Raw genomic sequence first — 18,314 nt, 5'->3', positions numbered from 1 at the left:
CCGAACCAAAGAATGGGAAGCCAAAGGTGGCCTCGAGCACCACATGGTCACAAAACAAACCTTCCTTAGGTCCGTCCATTCCTACATGGAACTACCAAAATAAAAGCAGGAAAAGAGGAAAGGAGGGATCACTCCCCTAAAGAGATTCTTTTAGAAATATTCTCACAAAGAAAAGAAACTACCATATCGGGACTCTCTCAAGGACTGCCTAGCTCTTGACTAACGCTATATATACTCAGGTATAACCTCTTACAACCTTAACTTGATTGTTTTTAATTGTTGCTCAGAGAGATCTGACTTAAGCATCGGAGAGTCCCCTACTAGTGTGAACCGACTCTCTGGTGTCTACCTTATTCTTCTGTGCAGGTCCAAACCCAGGAGAATCCTTAGAGGAGATTTCTCGACGCAACACTATGGATGATCATCATATATTGCATTAATTATAATTTACGACACTGATACAATTGCCAAACTCATTATTATCTATTATTGTTTTGAACTTGAAGCACAACTATCACTTTTAAAAAAAGTAAATATAGAGTACCACCTAATAAACATAAATATCTTTGTTTTTGAATTACAATTATGGGAATGTGATAATAACCTTGAGTCACTGCTAGTTATGACTTTGCATTTGGTCTCTATCAATAAAATTAGTAGTTATTACTTTGGGGCGATATATTATGGGGCACAGGCTGCACCTAGACACATGGGGTAGGACGTAGCGGTCATTTTTGCCATTTAGGGGGGCTAGAGCGGTCAAAATGACCGCCCCATTTGTCTAGGTGCATCATGCGTTCCAAGTGCAAAGAACATTTCCCCTATTACTTATTAGGGAGTTATTTCTTTTAGGTTTTAAAAAACTATGTATTTTGAGATGAAAGGAAAGGGAAATAAGTTAGAACTTGTGAGATATTGTCACAACCTCTACAATCATTCCTTGCAAACCTTAGAATGAATCCAAGTTGGTGTGAAGCAATCGGACCTTTATCCGCTGTTGTAACTGGAGCACTGCTGTGCTCATCGTGCGGTGCAGCAACGACCATGCGTGCATAGTGGGGCCCGCTATGCACATATGGCCGTTGTTGCGCCGCACGATGCGCACAGCAGCGCTCCAATTACAGCAGCAGATAAAAATCTCTTCCCTATTTCTTCTTTTTTTGGCTACCGCTTCCCTTTTTGTTTCTTATTTCTTATTTCATAGGCCTTTGCCCAGTCTCTCCCCCTATTCATTTTCTCTATGGGTTACAATAAGACTGGTTTATGGTTTGATGTGGATTCCCAAACCTGCTTTCACCATATTTTGACTCCAAAACTTCAGGAAATCCAACTTTTTCTATTAGCCTAAACTTGATTTACACCATTTTTCACACCAGCCCTAGTTTTTCCCACTTTTAATTTAAATTACAACTCCCGACCACTATGAGGTTCATCAATTAAGCAATGAGGCAGAAACATTCTTTGGAGTGTGTGAAACTAAGAGATTTAAGGTTCAAGGCTTGGTTGAGAAGAAGATTCGTTAGAGTTCGGTAGTGACTTAGCACTTTATCACAACATTCTAACTCGTCGGACAACAAAGGAAATCACTAACCTATCATGTATCGTTTATTAAATTTTCTAATCCTCATAATGAATTTTCTGTACTTGTATTTGGAAATTTTTGTCATTTATGGCTGTTGTTTGACCTAATTTTATGGATGTACATTGTGAATTTAGTGTGAATATACCTTCCCAAACTTGTCATCCTGCATACTAGCCAATTACGAAAAATAATTGAACTTGAGTACACTCCAATTATAACCTATTTTAGAGCACAATTACTGCATTGGAGGAAATGCAATAATCGATATTAGTTACTAATTGGTGATCAATAATGTAATTAGATTGTCAAGAAGATGATTTACATTTCCAATATGGTAGACATGTTTAACATCATCTCATAAAAAAAAAAAAAGCTTAATCCTTAAGTAAAGATAATTGTACCTGAACACATTCAATTGAGTCGTCCTCGAACAATCAAATTACAGATATTGGATTATCTCACTAACCTAATCACATCAATAAACAAAAGATGATCATCAATGGAGTTACCACATTGATTGAAGAGGTAATCTTATCTTGAAGTATAATTACAACGACAATATACAGAGTATTATACTTATTAATAAAGCTGACATATTATGTTAGTACTCATGGCTTTAAGTTTGTCATATTTGTGTGTTTTTTTTTTTCTCCATGATATAAAGAGCAACTGCTTTACTTTTTGGTTTACAACATACTTCACACAGGGAGATTAAGATCAAGGAAGGCTGGATTTCAACAAAGGAGCTTCTTCAGCACCTCCCACAACCATGGCCATGGGAGATGGTGCCTTTGTTGATTGATCTTAATGGATATCTTCAAGACAATGTACCTCCTTTTGTAATTGAGGACAGTTCTATCTTGTTTTGGTTAACTAACTTTGCTAGGAAGGCAGTGCAATACCATCGGCTATTTATGTATGGCGTTGATGATGTAAACAGTTTGTTTATCCTTTAATTTATAAAGTTTTCTTTTTTCCATCCAAAAAAAAAAAAGAGCTCTATGTTGGGGAGTGTGGCCCTTGCGTGTGTGTAAGGGCCAATGAGAACGCACATGAAGCATCATGGGGGCGGAGTTTTTGTCTTTCATTGGGGCCGAGGTGGACATAACCCTCCCCCCACAGGAAACTTTTCTCCATAATTTTATTTATCAACAATGCAACCTATACCTGAATTATGAATTGCGACTAAAATATGATCAAGTACATATAATTCAACCATTATAAACCATGTATCTATACATGTAGTAAGTATAATACAATTCTTCTTTTTGCATTCAACAATTAACAAGTATATTCTTGTCCTCTTTATTTACAAGGATTAATAGGGTCCATTTGTACTTTAGGAAAAAATGTTTTTTATGTAAAAACTGTAGATTTTGCCTAAGATTTTCACTTTTTGTTCTTATACGATTTCATTTGAGCCACAAACTTATCCTTCTAGTTAGATTATTCTTGGAAACAAATAGATTGTAATAAAATAAGGAAGAGGGATAGGCACACCGCCTGTGTGCGGTAAGTGGGTGACAACAATGGGGGCGCGAGACGGGGCATGGGAGTCATTTGAGAGAGAGAGAGAGAGAGAGAGAGAGAGAGAGAGAGAGAGAGAGAGAGAGAGAGAGAGAGAGAGAGCTGGCACGAGCTTGTGGCATTTCGACGGTGTGCCAACCCATTCCCATAAAATATATAGAGATTCCGCAATGACAATAGTACATTAAAGCAACACAATCAAAATGATAAAACATATGTACAACACTGTTGTTTATTTATTTATGTTTTAATTTTCATATATGCCAAAGCCCAAATCGAGCTATCACCCTGCAACTTCGCCCTATCAATGAAGACATCTGTCTCCTGGCTAACTTTGATCATTGTCAGTTTAGTTTTATCCCAAGGGATGTGACTTGAGTTGCGCACTCCTGTGCCCAGAAGGCTTTGTCGATGACATGTAAGATAGATTGGCCAAATTCTACTCCTTGGCTTCATGAATTATGTGTAAATGTAGTCTCGTGCTATTCATGTCCTCCTTAATAAATTCTTCTTTACCAAAAGAAAAAAAATTCTCAAATGTGAGATAACATGCCTATGATATGTAAGCATAATTTGATCAAAGTGTGTATGTTAAAACTCTAAATTGACCTAATTATCAAAGTGTAACATACACAAACACAACTTTAAATGTATTGATATCAAATTTTTTTTTTTTTGAATTTAAAATTTTACCAACAAATTTTGATTCAACTATAATGTTGAAACAATCTTATAAGAAGGTCTTTTTGATCCTCTTGCAAACCCAAGTCAAGTGTGTATTGCCAACATTCCCTCGCACCCATAAAAATGGAAGTTTCAAAAATCCCAAGGATTCCTAAAATATAGTCCATTAGTCCCTGGAAACAAATATATGAATTTGCATTTGATGTATTGGCATTTAGTAGAAATTAGCACTAGAAAGTATATAAACTCATATATAGACCATCACCCCTACCACAGCCCCTCCTGACCTCCTCACACCACCAAAGGCAGAATTCTGTGCCTTCCTGTGATGCTACTATCAAATTACAAGAAAGGAGAGAAGGGCAGACAGTTTTGAGGGTTTGGCTTCTGCTTCTCTGCATTATCATCTACACCTTTTCTTTCCAATTCTTGCTTAGCTTCACCGCCCTTTTCTCCTCTTCTTCTCTAAATTTCATTTTCGTGGAAACCGCCGAAAGAAAGGGCACGGATTGTGATTACGGTAGCTTGGAAGATTAGGGTTTTACATAGAATACCAAAACTGGAAGAAGATTATGTTTTGAGGTACGAGAATAATGAATCTGTTTCTGCTATGTGCTATTGATTTTATTCCTCATAAAGGCATTAGAATTTAAGAAAAAAGATTTTGTTGGGTTGGATATTTATGCTCGAATTTGTATAGCTTATACGCCCACATCTCTATATAACATGTAAATCTTTGTTTTTGTGGCAATTCAGTCGCTGGTTTGAGGGTTAGGGTTGATGAGGTTGCCTTGCTTTGTTTTGGTGGGTTAAATTGTTCAGTAAGTCTGTGGGAATTGAAGGGTTTTTGGTTAAGATATGACTCGAAGGGTGAGGAGGAAGGGACCACAGTCGAAGGACAAGGAGAAGACAATTGCGCCAGGTCACTCGGGAATCGGTGATGAGAGCACCAGTTCGGAGAGGGATGGGGAGGTTGATTGGACGAGCTTGCCTGATGATACCGTTGTGCAGCTGTTTTCATGTCTGAATTATCGAGACCGGGCAAGCTTGGCTTCGACCTGTAGAACATGGCGGGCTTTGGGTTCTTCTGCTTGTTTATGGAACTCTTTGGATCTTCGTGCCCACAAGTGTGATGCTACTACAGCAACTTCCATGGCTTCCCGTTGTGTGAAGCTTCAGAAGCTCCGATTTCGAGGGGCTGAGGCGGCCAATGCTATAATTAATCTCCAGGCACGTGGTTTACGCGAAATCAGTGGAGATTTCTGTCGTGATATTAGTGATGCAACTCTCTCTGTGATGGCAGCTCGGCATGAGGCACTTGAAAGCCTCCAGCTTGGGCCAGATTTCTGCGACAGGATCAGTAGTGATGCTATCAAAGTAGTTGCTCTCTGTTGCCTTAAGTTGAAGAGGCTGCGGCTTTCGGGCATTCGGGACATTGATGGAGATGCTATCAATGCATTGGCAAAGAATTGTGGGCAGCTGACAGAGATTGGTTTCATGGACTGTGTGAATGTTGATGAGGTGGCATTGGGAAATTTAGTCACAGTTCGTTTTCTATCAGTTGCGGGGACAAGAAACATCAAATGGAGTTCAGCTTCGCAGATTTGGAGTAAGCTGCCCAACTTGATTGGGTTAGATGTTTGTAGAACTGATATAAGCTCCAGTGCTGTTTCGAGATTGTTGTCCTCATCACAGAGCTTGAAGGTCTTGTGTGCCCTTAACTGTACCCTTCTTGAAGAAGGCGGCAACTATATGGCATATAATCACAAGGGTAAGTTATTACTTGCTCTTTTCAATGACATTTTCAAAGCAGTGGCTTCATTATTCGCCGATATTACAAACAATGATAGAAGTGTATTCTCGGATTGGAGGAATTTGAAGATTGGGGATAAAAGCTTAAATGAGCTTATGACTTGGCTTGAATGGATTCTCTCGCATTCACTGCTGCGTATTGCTGAGTGCAACCCACAGGGGTTGGATAGTTTCTGGCTCAGGCAAGGGGCTGCATTGTTACTGAATCTAATTCAGAGCTCACAGGAGGATGTTCAAGAAAGAGCGGCTACAGGACTTGCTACGTTTGTTGTCATTGATGATGAAAATGCTACAGTCCATTGTGGAAGAGCTGAGGCAGTTATGCGGGATGGTGGAATACGTCTACTTCTAGATCTTGCAAAATCTTATCGAGAAGGTCTGCAGTCAGAATCTGCAAAGGTAAGAGTGTTGGTCTGAGTTTAACAGAGTTTCTGAGCTTGCTTCTTGCATGTAATCAGGGAAATTCAGATGACTGTTTTACACTCTTGAGATATGCAGGCTATAGCAAACTTGTCTGTTAATGCGAAAGTTGCAAAAGCTGTTGCAGAAGAAGGAGGGATCAATATACTTGCTGGTTTAGCAAGGTCTATGAATAGGTTGGTTGCTGAAGAGGCTGCTGGCGGACTTTGGAATCTTTCTGTAGGAGAGGAGCACAAGGTTACTTTTGCTGCAGCTCCTTGATGATGCTTTATTCCAATTTTTTTGGTTATTATATATCAATTCTCTCTCTCTCTCTCTCCCTTCTCCCCCCAGGGTGCCATTGCTGAGGCAGGTGGTGTAAAAGCTCTAGTGGATCTTATCTTCAAGTGGCCTTCCTCCGGTGGTGATGGAGTTCTTGTATGTGCTTGCTTATTGTGGATCATTTACGTTCTGATGATGGAATGTTTTTGTGCTTGGTTCTGGTGCTGCTGTATGAGAAGATTAAATTGATTTGGTGTTTTTTTGGTTGATGTCAGGAACGTGCTGCTGGTGCGCTCGCAAATTTGGCAGCTGATGATAAATGTAGCATGGAAGTTGCTCTAGCAGGTGGTGTACATGCTTTGGTGATGCTTGCTCGGTCTTGCAAGTACGAGGGAGTGCAAGAACAGGTATCACTGTTCTCCTTTTGTTTGAGAAATTATTGACCTTTCATCTTATGGTGCATGGAATGGGATCTGTAAGACAACAACTATTCCGACACGAAGTCATTGTGGATGTATTATGTTTAGGTTGAGATGCGCTTATTATCTTCTGAACTTAAATCAGCTGGCCTCCCATTCCTCTTGTAGGGTTTCCCCCTCATGAATATTCCTTTCTTAGACCTATTGAAAAACAATTTATTCCTATATTAGATCTTTATTGGAAAAGATATATTCCTTATTTTGGTAGGTTTGGTCTCAGGGGCCTCCAAGTTATCCCTGTAGAACTTTCTGTTATTTCTTTCAATATCTTCTTTGTTACAGTAAAAAGAGGTTGTTGGTACTGATTTCTTTCTAGGCTGCTCGTGCTTTAGCTAATTTGGCTGCTCACGGAGATAGTAACAGTAACAATGCTGCAGTTGGACAAGAAGCAGGTGCACTTGAAGCACTTGTGCAACTAACTTGCTCCCAACATGAAGGTGTCAGGTAATTTACTCTGTTTCTTCTAAAATTACTAAGCATAAAACAACGCATTGATGCTGATCCGGGGTTCAAAACCCTACTCGGATTGCTTATGGGCCCACCCAATCAGCATAAGTCTAAATGATAGAAGGGCAATGGCAATCTAGTTTAATAACCAGAATTTCCTAAGGGTTAAATTCATAGGTAAAAAAAGTAGGATCTAATAGGAGTTAGATTTATTGTGTAAGGACATACTTGGAAGCAAAGTTAAGGTAAGGGACAAGTTATAATTATTAGAGAAGAGAAGGGTAATTATGGAAAGTGGGTGAATAAAATAAGATCACAAGAATCGTGGGGAAGGACTTTGTGTTCAACCTGGAAAGAATTGCAGACGGTGGAACCAGCAGGGGAGAAGATGGTTTCGAGCAACAATACTCCTTCAAGCAAGATCGATTTGAACTCAAATTTCAGGGGAGGATTCCTCACCCGCTAACCTGTTAAACCAACTCAACAGTCACTCGAATCTGCCACCAGAAACTAGGTAATAAATCTCTGAAACAAGGCCTGGCAGTAACAGTAGGTCTGGGCCTGAAACTTAACTTCAATCTCTGGTTGGAGGAAGGCTTAGGAATTGAAACTTGGGTAGTTGGTTCGCTCAAGGGAAAGAAGCCTACGGCTTGGGGCCAATCGACTAGGTTTAGTGATTCAGCGAGGCCTTATCCTGAATCTGGTGATACCGTCCAGCAAGGAGTAACTCAAGAGAGGGAAAATAAAAGGGAAGAACTTGGAGGAGGAGAGAGGTTCAAAATAGAAGAAAAGAGAAGAACAATGAGGCGAGAGAGATAGGGAGGAGAGGTCTCACAACCTGATTCGTACTGTTCTGGTAACCAATCCATTCAACACTTTCATTCCAAAATCTACTTCCATCGTTGGGTTACACATCTATTTATAAAACCTAGAAAATAAAGACTCCTAGTTACTTCCTAAAACTTAGACTAACAAAACTAGAAACTAAATAAAACTCAAAATGGAAACTTCCTTACATGTCTAATAGCTACCCTAAAATAAAAGATTACATATATTTTCCAAATAAAATAATTCCTAAATATCCTACTGACCTTAAAAATCCACTTCGATCTGGTTCGTTTTCATATGGGTCCCCTAACGGGTTTAGCCTGGTCCAAGAAATTGCTCCTTCATCATGCATGCTGTTCTCAAATATGTGGAGTATTTATTGTAGTTATTGTTGTCGTTCACAGAATTTTTTTCTGATCATTAGTGGATAGCCGCATGGTTTTTTTTTTTTTTTTTTTTTTTGGGAGGTTGGGGGGGGGGGGGTTGGTCATTATGACTTGATTTAAGTCTATCTTGGGCCTTTCCATTGATGCATGTATCTCTAGTCATTCTTTGGCTCTGATTGCATTTAGTTTCCAGTATTTCCCTCATTTCTAGCCATGTGACCTGGAAATTTGAAACAGGACCAGTACAAAATGCTTTGCTCTATCCTTCCTTCTTGTATCCACCTGTCCAGGCAACTTAGCATTTACTGCTTTTGGCCTGCATTGGAGGTCTAGTTATCAACAGTGGTGACGTTCATTTTAGTTGAGCCTGATCAAGCTATCTCAATTGAATTTCATATTGGGGTTGCCACCCCTAGGTTTGCCCCTTTATTTTCTCTGTTTTAGTCAACTGAATTATAAAATGTGATTTTCTCAGCTAAATTTGGCATCAAATACGTTTTACTGTTTCACACCAATTTGCTCTTCAAGTAAGAACTGTTCCTATTGGTGTTCCTCTCTCTCTCTCTTTCTCTCCCCTTAGATCAGTATATGTTGGTCCTGATTCATAAAAAAGAAGAGTGTATGTTGGCCTTGCAGAACTCTGGTTGACATTTTACTGAATAATCAATCTATCCTTTATCATAGATAATTTTAACTGTGATAATGGAAACAGTCACTTTGGGAGTATAATTTGAATTGACAATCTTGACAAATATCCTCTATCCATCCACTATTGTAGTTGCACCACTTATACACTTCCCTTCCCTCTCTTTGGGCATTTCGATTTAAAAGACTGACAATCTGAGTTTTTTTGCATTTATCCCTGGAAAAAAATAAGGAAAAATCTGGGTTATATTCTCTTCATCAAAATTGTTCTCTTTCTCTCTCTCTCTAATTAAAAATTGGTGTATTGACATTGCTATTTTATTTGGTTATCTCAAATGGAATGTCTAAGTTTAATGTATCAATTGGTTTCCTAATTTAGCCGATCTGATTACATAGAAATAGAAAATTTCTCACATTCTTATCCTGTTACCTTTACTTTGTGGGTTTAAATAGTTTAATTGATATATTGGTCTCTAATTCTAAACTTTATGTGCTTTAATTCTTTGTAGAAGGGAGAGAGAATTTTTTGGGGGGGGGGGGAGGTGCTTTATTTACCTGTTTTGGTGCCATGACAACTTCATATTTACTCATAAAACAGGCAAGAGGCTGCTGGCGCTTTGTGGAATTTGTCATTTGATGACAGAAATCGAGAAGCAATTGCTGCAGCTGGTGGTGTTGAGGCTTTGGTATGTTTATATCTTTTGTGTAAACCGGACCTTAGTAGTCCTGTTCAACCTTTATTTGAGTTTACTAATATACTTACAATTTTTTATATTCAATTTACATACAAAACGATTGCTTGAATAAATGTTTCATGCCCTTGTCCATTTGCAGAAATTGTAATTCAGATTCTTTTGCCCTCCCACTCTTTTTGGTATTTGGGTGTACACATAATGAGGAATAAATCAATTGCTCATCCCATTTGCCTTTCCCCAAAAACAGAAAAAAAGAAAAGAATGAATGAGGAATATAAATACTCACTGGTGCTAAGTGGGATCAACGGAGTGTAATGAACTCTTCTATGGCCTGTCCACTTTAAGTTTACCTTTATATCTTAGTTGCAACTTTTCTGCTTCTCTTTTAGCTTATTTTCTGTTGAACTTAAAATCAATATGAAGAACAAATATTTGGTCTATAGGTTTCTCTTGCACAGAATTGCTCAAATGCTTCCCAAGGTCTTCAGGAACGAGCTGCAGGTGCTTTGTGGGGATTGTCAGTGTCAGAAGCTAATAGGTATGTCTGGAAAATATTATTTTTCTTCCTGGTATTGTCACATTGTGCATTACTTTATACATTTTCTTTCCTAAAACAAGTTTTGGATGTGCCTGAAAGCATTTCTTTTGGTTGTTGCATGCTCTGTTTTTTAGAATAGATTCTTGAAATTTAGTGCATGGTTGAAGAGCATTCTGGCTTCAATTACCAGATTTTTAGTTTTCTTAGTTCTACTAACCTATGTTACTTTCTTGAGCTCTCAATGAGTGTTTGCATTTTCCTGTGCCCTTGTTGGAGTTGATACAAACAATAGGCTGGGAGTAAAATGAACAAGTACCCTTGAGCCTTTCTCTTTATGAGGAATCGTCAATGAATTGGCTAAGCAATGGGAAAGAAGAAGAAATCCCAGCATTAAATTTTGCAGCAAGCATAAATAGATAAATAAATGAATAAATCTGGTAATAGAAAATGTCCTACAAGATTTCTTAATACTTCCCCATGGATACTTAATAATACCTGACAAAACAAATGATTTTTGAAGGAGGAGAATGCTAGTAGATTGTTCGGTGGGGGAAACTTTTGCCAAGTCTTTTCAATGAATCCGGACTTGATATTTTGTGTTTTTCTGACAATATTATCATTGATGAGGACATCACTCAAGGATTTAGGACTTATCAGAGGAGACACAGACACATGCAGCAACATGTCACTTCATTATGGCTAGATGACCAGTGTTATGTGTAGTTATTTTTATTATTTTGTTGTACTTCTATTTGAGGCCAGATTATTATCTTATTTTGTTGTAGTGTTGTTATTATGTTGTAGTTATATGGGTAGTTATTTTAGGAAATAATTGTTTAGAGGTTTTATATGTAGGTTATATGGGTAGTTATTTTAGACAAGGATTGAGGTTTTGGTTTCAAGGCTGGTTACGGCCATGGCCGAAACCAAGATATCTCGGGTTCTAACTGAAATTTGGGATTTTTCGGGCCAATCAAAACCTAGATTTTGAGGCCCAGAAAATGGTTTTTTGACCAGTTTTTTTGTGCTTCCTATTTGTTCCATTTTACACCTATTCCATGAATTAGTTTCACAAAAAAACCACCCAAAATGGTTCTTGCAGTTTGGACTCAAGTTTGCTAGTGTATGCTGAAATGCTGCTGTACACACTCTCTTTTATAAACACTGATTACATATAATTTAGCCACTGGAAATGTAAATATGCAATTAAAACAATCAAAACATTCATTAGGTTAGGGAAATACATGTATTGAACTCTCACCACTCAATATATGGAGTGTCTTGGCGGGTCTAATCCACTAGCTGCATACCACTGAAGATGTTGGTGACGTTCCGCCGAATGCAGCACATATGTATCCCATGACAGATTTTGTGCCCAACACTATGTCTATGTACTAATTCTTCCAAAAATTAGATTTGAGGGAAAAAAGTAAAAAAACATTACCTTCAAGCTTCAATCACACAAATCCAAGCTGTAGAAGGTTGAATGAGTAGAAGAATACCAAAAAGTAGGAGGGAGTCAAGTGATTTGGCAAAAAACTGCAATTTTTTGGCAAAATCCCCCTTAGCAGTGTCAAAACTTGCAAAAGTTGGGAAACCTGTCGAAATAGGATCAGAACCTGGTACATACTAGTTTTGACATTGGTTTCGTCTTGGATAAGGTTGAAACAAGTTTTGACCGAAACTTAAAAGTTAAAACCCATGATTTTAGGAAATAACTGTTTTTGTTGTGTAATGTTATGAGGCCCTTTGTACTCATTAACGGAAGAATGAAAGTATTTGGAACTTGTGACACTTTTTCTTTCTGCAGCATGAGTGACTATGCAATTCTTGGAGTGAATCCAAGATGGTTTGAAGGCAAGATACAAATTTATCTTCTTCTCTGTATCTACAACAAACCATCCTTGTTCAATCCCCAAAATTCATTGTTGTTCTTTCAACTTTAGTAGCCCCATAAACCCAAATAAATCATACATGTACTGATTGTGATGAAAGATGTGGTATCCCAAATTCCATTGACCCTCCTTAGCCAATTGTCCAAGAAACCCAATTTTTCCTTCTTGCCCAGACTTGATTATTGCAAAATTTCTTACCAGTTCTTGTATCAGTCCCATATTTTCCAATTTTTGTCTCAACTTCAGCCTCCCAAATAGCTTGGATATTCTTCTACTAACAACGAGGCCTTCTAAACACATTCAAAACCTTTGCTTGGATGGGTTGATTTCTTGATGAATCGTGAAATAAAAAAGATCTTTTTTATCCATTTTCTCTATTATTTGTATTTGATTATGATAATAATCTGTCCCAGTCTTAGTATTTTTTTGAGATGAAAGATGTGGTATCCCAAATTCCATTGACCCTACTTAACCAGTTGTCCAAGAAACCCAATTTTTCCTTCTTGCCCAGATGTGATTATTGCAAAATTTCTTACCAGTTCTTGTATCAGTCCCAAAATTTCCAATTTTTTTCTCAACTTCAGCCCCCTTAATACCTTGGATATTCTTCTACCAACAACAAGGAGACCTTCAGAATACATTCTGTGGAGTTAGGTAGTGATTTAGCACTTATTCACAGCATTCTAACCCGTGGGACAGTAAAGAAGGTACTGATCTCATGTTTCTTTTATTAAATTTTCCTTTGCATACATAACATCAAATTCTGTACATATAATTTTTTTTTATTTCTTTATTTATGTCTGTACTTGTTGAGAATTTCTGCTCTTTATGCTGAGATGTATGAGTTGGATACCCATCTCAGCCTTCCTACCTTCCAGATTTCCAGTTAGGATAATTTTCTAGGTTTCCCAGACCTGTCCACCAATCATCTTATCACTTCCTAGCTATTTGGGGTCCGCTACATTAAAAAACTTGTATCAGAGGCTTTAAAGGTAATTTAGTTATGATTTTCTGTTTAACCGTGTTATACTTTTTTAAGCTTGCAGTTTCAAATTTTAGTAAAATCTTTCTCAAGGAATTTTAATTATGATTCTATTGGCAATTTGGAATTGTCCTTTTATTATTGTATTCTGTGTAAAATTCTCCCATAATCTGAGAAGGAAATCACCTTTCACCTTTCTACTACTATTTATTTATTCTCTTTTTTTAGCATTGCTATTGGACGGGAAGGAGGTGTTGCACCCCTTATTGCACTGGCACGGTCAGATGTTGAAGTAAGTATTCCATCTTGGTTAATATCTTCTTTCTGTCCTTGTGAAGGTTTTTATTTTCCTTCATTATTGGTATTGTTTGCTTTGTTTTTATTTATTCACTGTTCTAGTTAGTTATTGGGCAAGAGGGTTGGTCAACCGGCATGTGTACATATGGGACTGCCTCCTGAATGCTTTTAGATTGGAATCTATGTATCTTACTGAATTATGCATATATTTCTTCTGTGGGGAATGGAAGTGTGTTATTTGTTCTGGAACTTTTGGTTATCTGTGACCAATTAAGGCCATGTTTGGGAGAGATTTATGGCATCTGGAAGCCAAAAATTGTTGTTTTATTGCTTCCGGAAGCCAAAAAGTTGCTTCCAAAAGCTCATCCAGGCTGCCCTGAAGTTTTTATAAATTTTGTGTCTATTAAATCTTGTTTTTAGTGTTGGTCAAATCAAAGTTAGGAATAGTCTGTGGGATCAGAATTTATGTATCTTATTTCTACGGGGAATGGAAAGATTACAGCACTGTTTTTGACACTATTAAGCGTGCATAAAATGACATTACGTGTTTCATGGGTTATGAGTTGAAGTAATAAAAGATGTTGTAGTCTTGGCCTTCTTTTAATCTTTATAATAATATTAAAAAAAAGGAAATGAAGGATTTATATAAGTGTTACTGTGTTCTCCCAGCATATGATGTTTTACACTGCAGCACTTCACGCCTTTGGCTGGTCATGAGCCTCTCATGTATTGTATATGGTGCTGGTGCTGGTGCTGCAAAATTAACCATTGCAAAAAAATAAGACAAAAGAAATTAAAAATAATATAGAAATAAATAAATAAAGTAATTTTCCATTGATTAACATACTCTTGTTTACGATGCAGCTGTTGCAAGCTGTTGTAAATTAGTGAACAAATGGTGATCTTTTGTAACCACTGATATGCGTCTGGACTCCCTTTAGTATGGAGATGCCAGTACTTCTCTTTTCTTTTTCTTGTCCTTTTCTTGCTGGTTAGAGGCTGAGCTTTCTGAGCCATGTTCCATCTTTCTATCTTCTGTTTTTCTTTAATAAATTTTTTATTTAATTTATGATTTAAAAGAAAAGGGACCTGCAATTATTCCTGTATCATTTTTCTGTCTTTTATGAACCAAGGTCTAGATCATTTATTGACCAAGTTCTTAGATACAAAGGTGCTGCATGTGCTTGTGAGCATGCATGTGTGTTTTTGTTGTAGGAGCTTTTACTCAACTCAAAGATGAAATAAGGTTGCTTGCTCTTGTTATCTGTGCAACTATACTTCTCTAATAAGTGATATAGTCGGGTTTTAGCTTTAAGTAGCTGCATAATGCATGTTCATTCTTGCTTTCAGTGTGTCCCATGGTATTACATATTAAAACTTTTGCCTTACCTAGTAATGCTTGGGGTTGAAGCATTGAATACTATATCTTCTGAGAAAGTGGTACCTGAGGTCTGCAAATACAAGTCTGTGTGCTTTTATCTTTGTACAGATACTCATATAAGTGTATATTGACTAGAACCCTTATGTGAGAAATGTTATCATTTGGCCTTGAATGGAAGTACTTTTTGCATACTAAGAGACTGTAAATTAAGCAATTTTTACTTTTACAGGATGTGCATGAGACTGCAGCTGGGGCACTATGGAACCTTGCTTTTAATCCAGGCAATGCTCTTCGTATTGTTGAGGAAGGGGGAGTTCCAGCTCTTGTTCATCTATGTTCTTCGTCAGAATCAAAAATGGCTCGCTTTATGGCTGCTTTGGCATTAGCTTACATGTTTGATGGGAGGTACATTATTAGTTTGGTTATGCTGCTTAACATGATCACCTTGTCTATGTTCACTGCTCCCCAACCGAAACTCCTTTTCTGTATGCGTTTGTGTGCTTGTATGTTCCCGAGTTTACTTATCATCAAGGTCCCCATTTTTCAACCTAATGTCACTCTATCCATTTGTCAACATGCTGCTATAATTCTAACAGGGAAGCCAAAAGTTGGTAAATGGTATGAAATGTATTTGTTCCGTGGTGTCAATGCATGATGATGTGAATGGTGCCCTCAGGTACAAAATCATGGTATCTAACTGAGAGCATGGTATAAAGGGTTGGTCAGCTGGGGCTGTTCCTACTTGTATCAGAGGTCCAATGATCAATCCAAATCCAGATTGGCTAATCCATCATGGATTGGGTTGGTGTTAGCTGGACTGATCTGTGATGTATGCATATTTGGGGCATTTGCATGGTCTACTGCTTAACTGATGATTAACTTTGGATGATGTGCTGACTGCTGAAAACATTAGTACACATACTTTTTGGATTGGCTTAATGGTCTATATACTTTCTAAAATGTTATGCATATTCTGTGCAGGATGGATGAAATTGCATTGATAGGGTCTTCATCAGAAGGTGTTTCAAAGAGTGTCAGCTTAGATGGTGCTAGGAGGATGGCCTTGAAGCACATTGAAGCCTTTGTGCTTACATTTTCTGATCCACAAACCTTCTACACAGCTGCTTCATCATCAGCTCCTGCAGCCTTGGCACAAGTAGCTGAAGGAGCACGTATTCAGGAAGCTGGGCATCTGAGATGCAGGTTTTTATTTCATTCACATTTCATTCGTATACATACAAATTTTTCTATTGATTGCTTTACTGCTGTAATTCTATGTTCCCCATTTTTGTTGGACATCATTGCCAGTATGAGGAGTAAACATGCAGTGCTCGACTGACCCGAAAATTTTGTATTGTTAGTAATTTTTGGATTTTTGTACCAATCATAGTTCATGTGAACATCCTATACATTAACATATTGAAGCCTAAAAACAATGTTTAAACAAGAAAAATTTACTTGTGGAATTTTTATGTTGGTCTTCTTTGATACATGCTTCCTATTTCTGTAATGATTTCATTTTTATTTGTTCATCCTTTCTTATCATATGAACCAATGTCGGTCTGACGTATTAGCGTGTGTTATCATGGGGCATTGTCATTTCAATATGTTACTGGTGCCTAGCAGGATTGATGTACTATTTTGGAACTTAATGTGTTCCACTCCTTAAATATTTATGGCTTTTATTTTTATCTTTGTAATTGGATAAGGCTATGTTGTTGTTGTTGTTATCTTTATTATTATTTATTTTGTTTATCGATTTTTCAGCGGAGCTGAGATTGGAAGGTTTGTTACCATGCTTCGAAATTCTTCTTCCATACTAAAGGCCTGTGCAGCTTTTGCTCTTCTCCAGGTAAGGACAGTATGTCTGTTACCTAGATCTGCTTTGTTTGGAGTCAATTTCTTTGATTTTTGTTTCCAAGTGTTGGTGAAAATGACAAAAATATTTCTTGTCTTAAATGAATTCCTTTACTCTTGTTGCAGTTTACCATCCCAGGGGGCCGGCATGCAGTGCACCACGCTGGTCTCTTGCAGAAGGCTGGAGCAGCTAGGGTGCTACGTGCTGCAGCTGCAGCGGCCACGGCTCCTATTGAAGCCAAAACATTTGCAAGGATTGTACTCCGGAATCTTGAGCACCATAATGTAGAGCCGTCCTTATGAAGGACTGATATGACAGAAGCAAAAAGTTCAACTGCTACCTCAGGTGCCAATGGCTTTCTGCTCTTGAGTAGTCCTACAAGGTGGTGGTGGTATATATTCTGCACAAATGTAAACTAAATTTGTCAAGAAGTGGTGTGTGGCTTGCTCCCATGTGCTCATGTGGATCTTTCTGCACAATTAGTTCCGGTCTTTGGTGTTCTTGAGAATCAAGAAACAGGGATGTGGATTTGGTCTTATCTCATACCCCGCCCCCCCTTTTTTGTTGCTTTTTACCTTTTCTAGTCCTTAGAAATTTGGTGTGCGAGTGATTTTTCCTCCCTCTTTTTTTTGTTCATTTTGTTCTTAGCATGTACAAGGTACTGGGGTGTCAATAGACCAGTATCAATCATTTTTGCATTCTATATTCATTAGAAAGGTGTTATATCATAATTATATGTTTTTAAGTTATTTAGGATTTAAAAACTCTTGCAGAAAATATTTATCAGTTTCTGATTGTTGGCTTCATTTTTGAGTACTTTCTTTCTTGCAAATGAGTGAGTAGGGCCTGGATTGGTGCCTTGATGTTTGCACTAAGGTGTTGCTGCTGATGGCTTTACTCATTCTTATAAATGCCAAGACTCCTTGGTTTCCTCAGTGCACCATGATGCCTTTGTTGGTTCAGTAGCCATACATATTATCCAACAGTAATTTGTAGTTTGTCCATCCCTGGCATTCATGGAGAGTTGGAGACAATAATCTCTCTGACAGACTCATTTGCAATTTTTCTGGCTTAAAGGTTACTACTACATTTCTAAGTTATCCATAGGTCATATATGACCCTTTAGATCCTCTTGCATTTTTGTGCTCTATTCATAGATCAGATATGATATGATCCTTTAAATCATTAATCTTCTCTTGTTGTTATATAGGGAGACTTTCCTTGAACCTTCCTTGCACCATCACACTCATGCACACTGATTAGTTTTTGTTGTAGTTGATGTTAACTTCTCATGGGTCTTGTCTCCCTTCTTTTTTGTTTTTTTCTTTTTGCCCCTGAAGTGATTCCAGTCACACGTATTGCAGTGATGCATTTATCTTTCCTTGTATAAATCCTCCTTTCAAGTCCTGTCCAGTGTCCACCATCTGCCTCATTCAGTATCTTTATGTCAGCTCTGTAATAGCACATCTTTGCATCATTCATCCTTCTTTAAGTCTCTAATCCTAAAGATAGAATTATATCCTTATGGATGACACAAGCCACAGAACTCAAGATATTGGAAATGGTAATTCATGGTAATCTGCCTCCCTTTTTGACT

General features: G+C 37.8%; 1 protein-coding gene across 1 annotated transcript; it reads left to right on the top strand.

The window, feature by feature from the left end:
• Positions 1-4,057: 4,057 nt before the first annotated feature.
• Positions 4,058-17,463, top strand: LOC122664098 (protein ARABIDILLO 1-like). The gene is made up of 12 exons (XM_043859787.1): positions 4,058-6,004; positions 6,104-6,262; positions 6,359-6,442; positions 6,562-6,693; positions 7,082-7,209; positions 9,670-9,757; positions 10,210-10,304; positions 13,410-13,473; positions 15,089-15,264; positions 15,841-16,062; positions 16,627-16,711; positions 16,843-17,463. Exons 1-12 carry the CDS (start codon positions 4,652-4,654, stop codon positions 17,017-17,019), a joined length of 2,763 nt encoding a protein of 920 aa, XP_043715722.1. The 5' UTR covers positions 4,058-4,651; the 3' UTR covers positions 17,020-17,463.
• The last annotated feature ends 851 nt before the right edge of the window (positions 17,464-18,314 follow it).

This window comes from Telopea speciosissima, chromosome 6 (assembly GCF_018873765.1).
Source record: "Telopea speciosissima isolate NSW1024214 ecotype Mountain lineage chromosome 6, Tspe_v1, whole genome shotgun sequence".
In the NCBI taxonomy this organism is placed as follows: domain Eukaryota; kingdom Viridiplantae; phylum Streptophyta; class Magnoliopsida; order Proteales; family Proteaceae; genus Telopea; species Telopea speciosissima.
The sequence above is the reverse complement of the archived record's forward strand: the minus strand, read 5'-3'. Positions and strand labels throughout refer to the sequence as shown.

Coding starts and splice junctions, on each gene's coding strand:
- LOC122664098 (XM_043859787.1), top strand. CDS start 4,652: ATGACTCGAAGGGTGAGGAGGAAGGGACCACAGTCGAAGGACAAGGAG. Junction 15,265..15,840: donor GCTTACATGTTTGATGGGAG/GTACATTATTAG, acceptor TATTCTGTGCAG/GATGGATGAAATTGCATTGA. Junction 16,063..16,626: donor GCTGGGCATCTGAGATGCAG/GTTTTTATTTCA, acceptor TCGATTTTTCAG/CGGAGCTGAGATTGGAAGGT.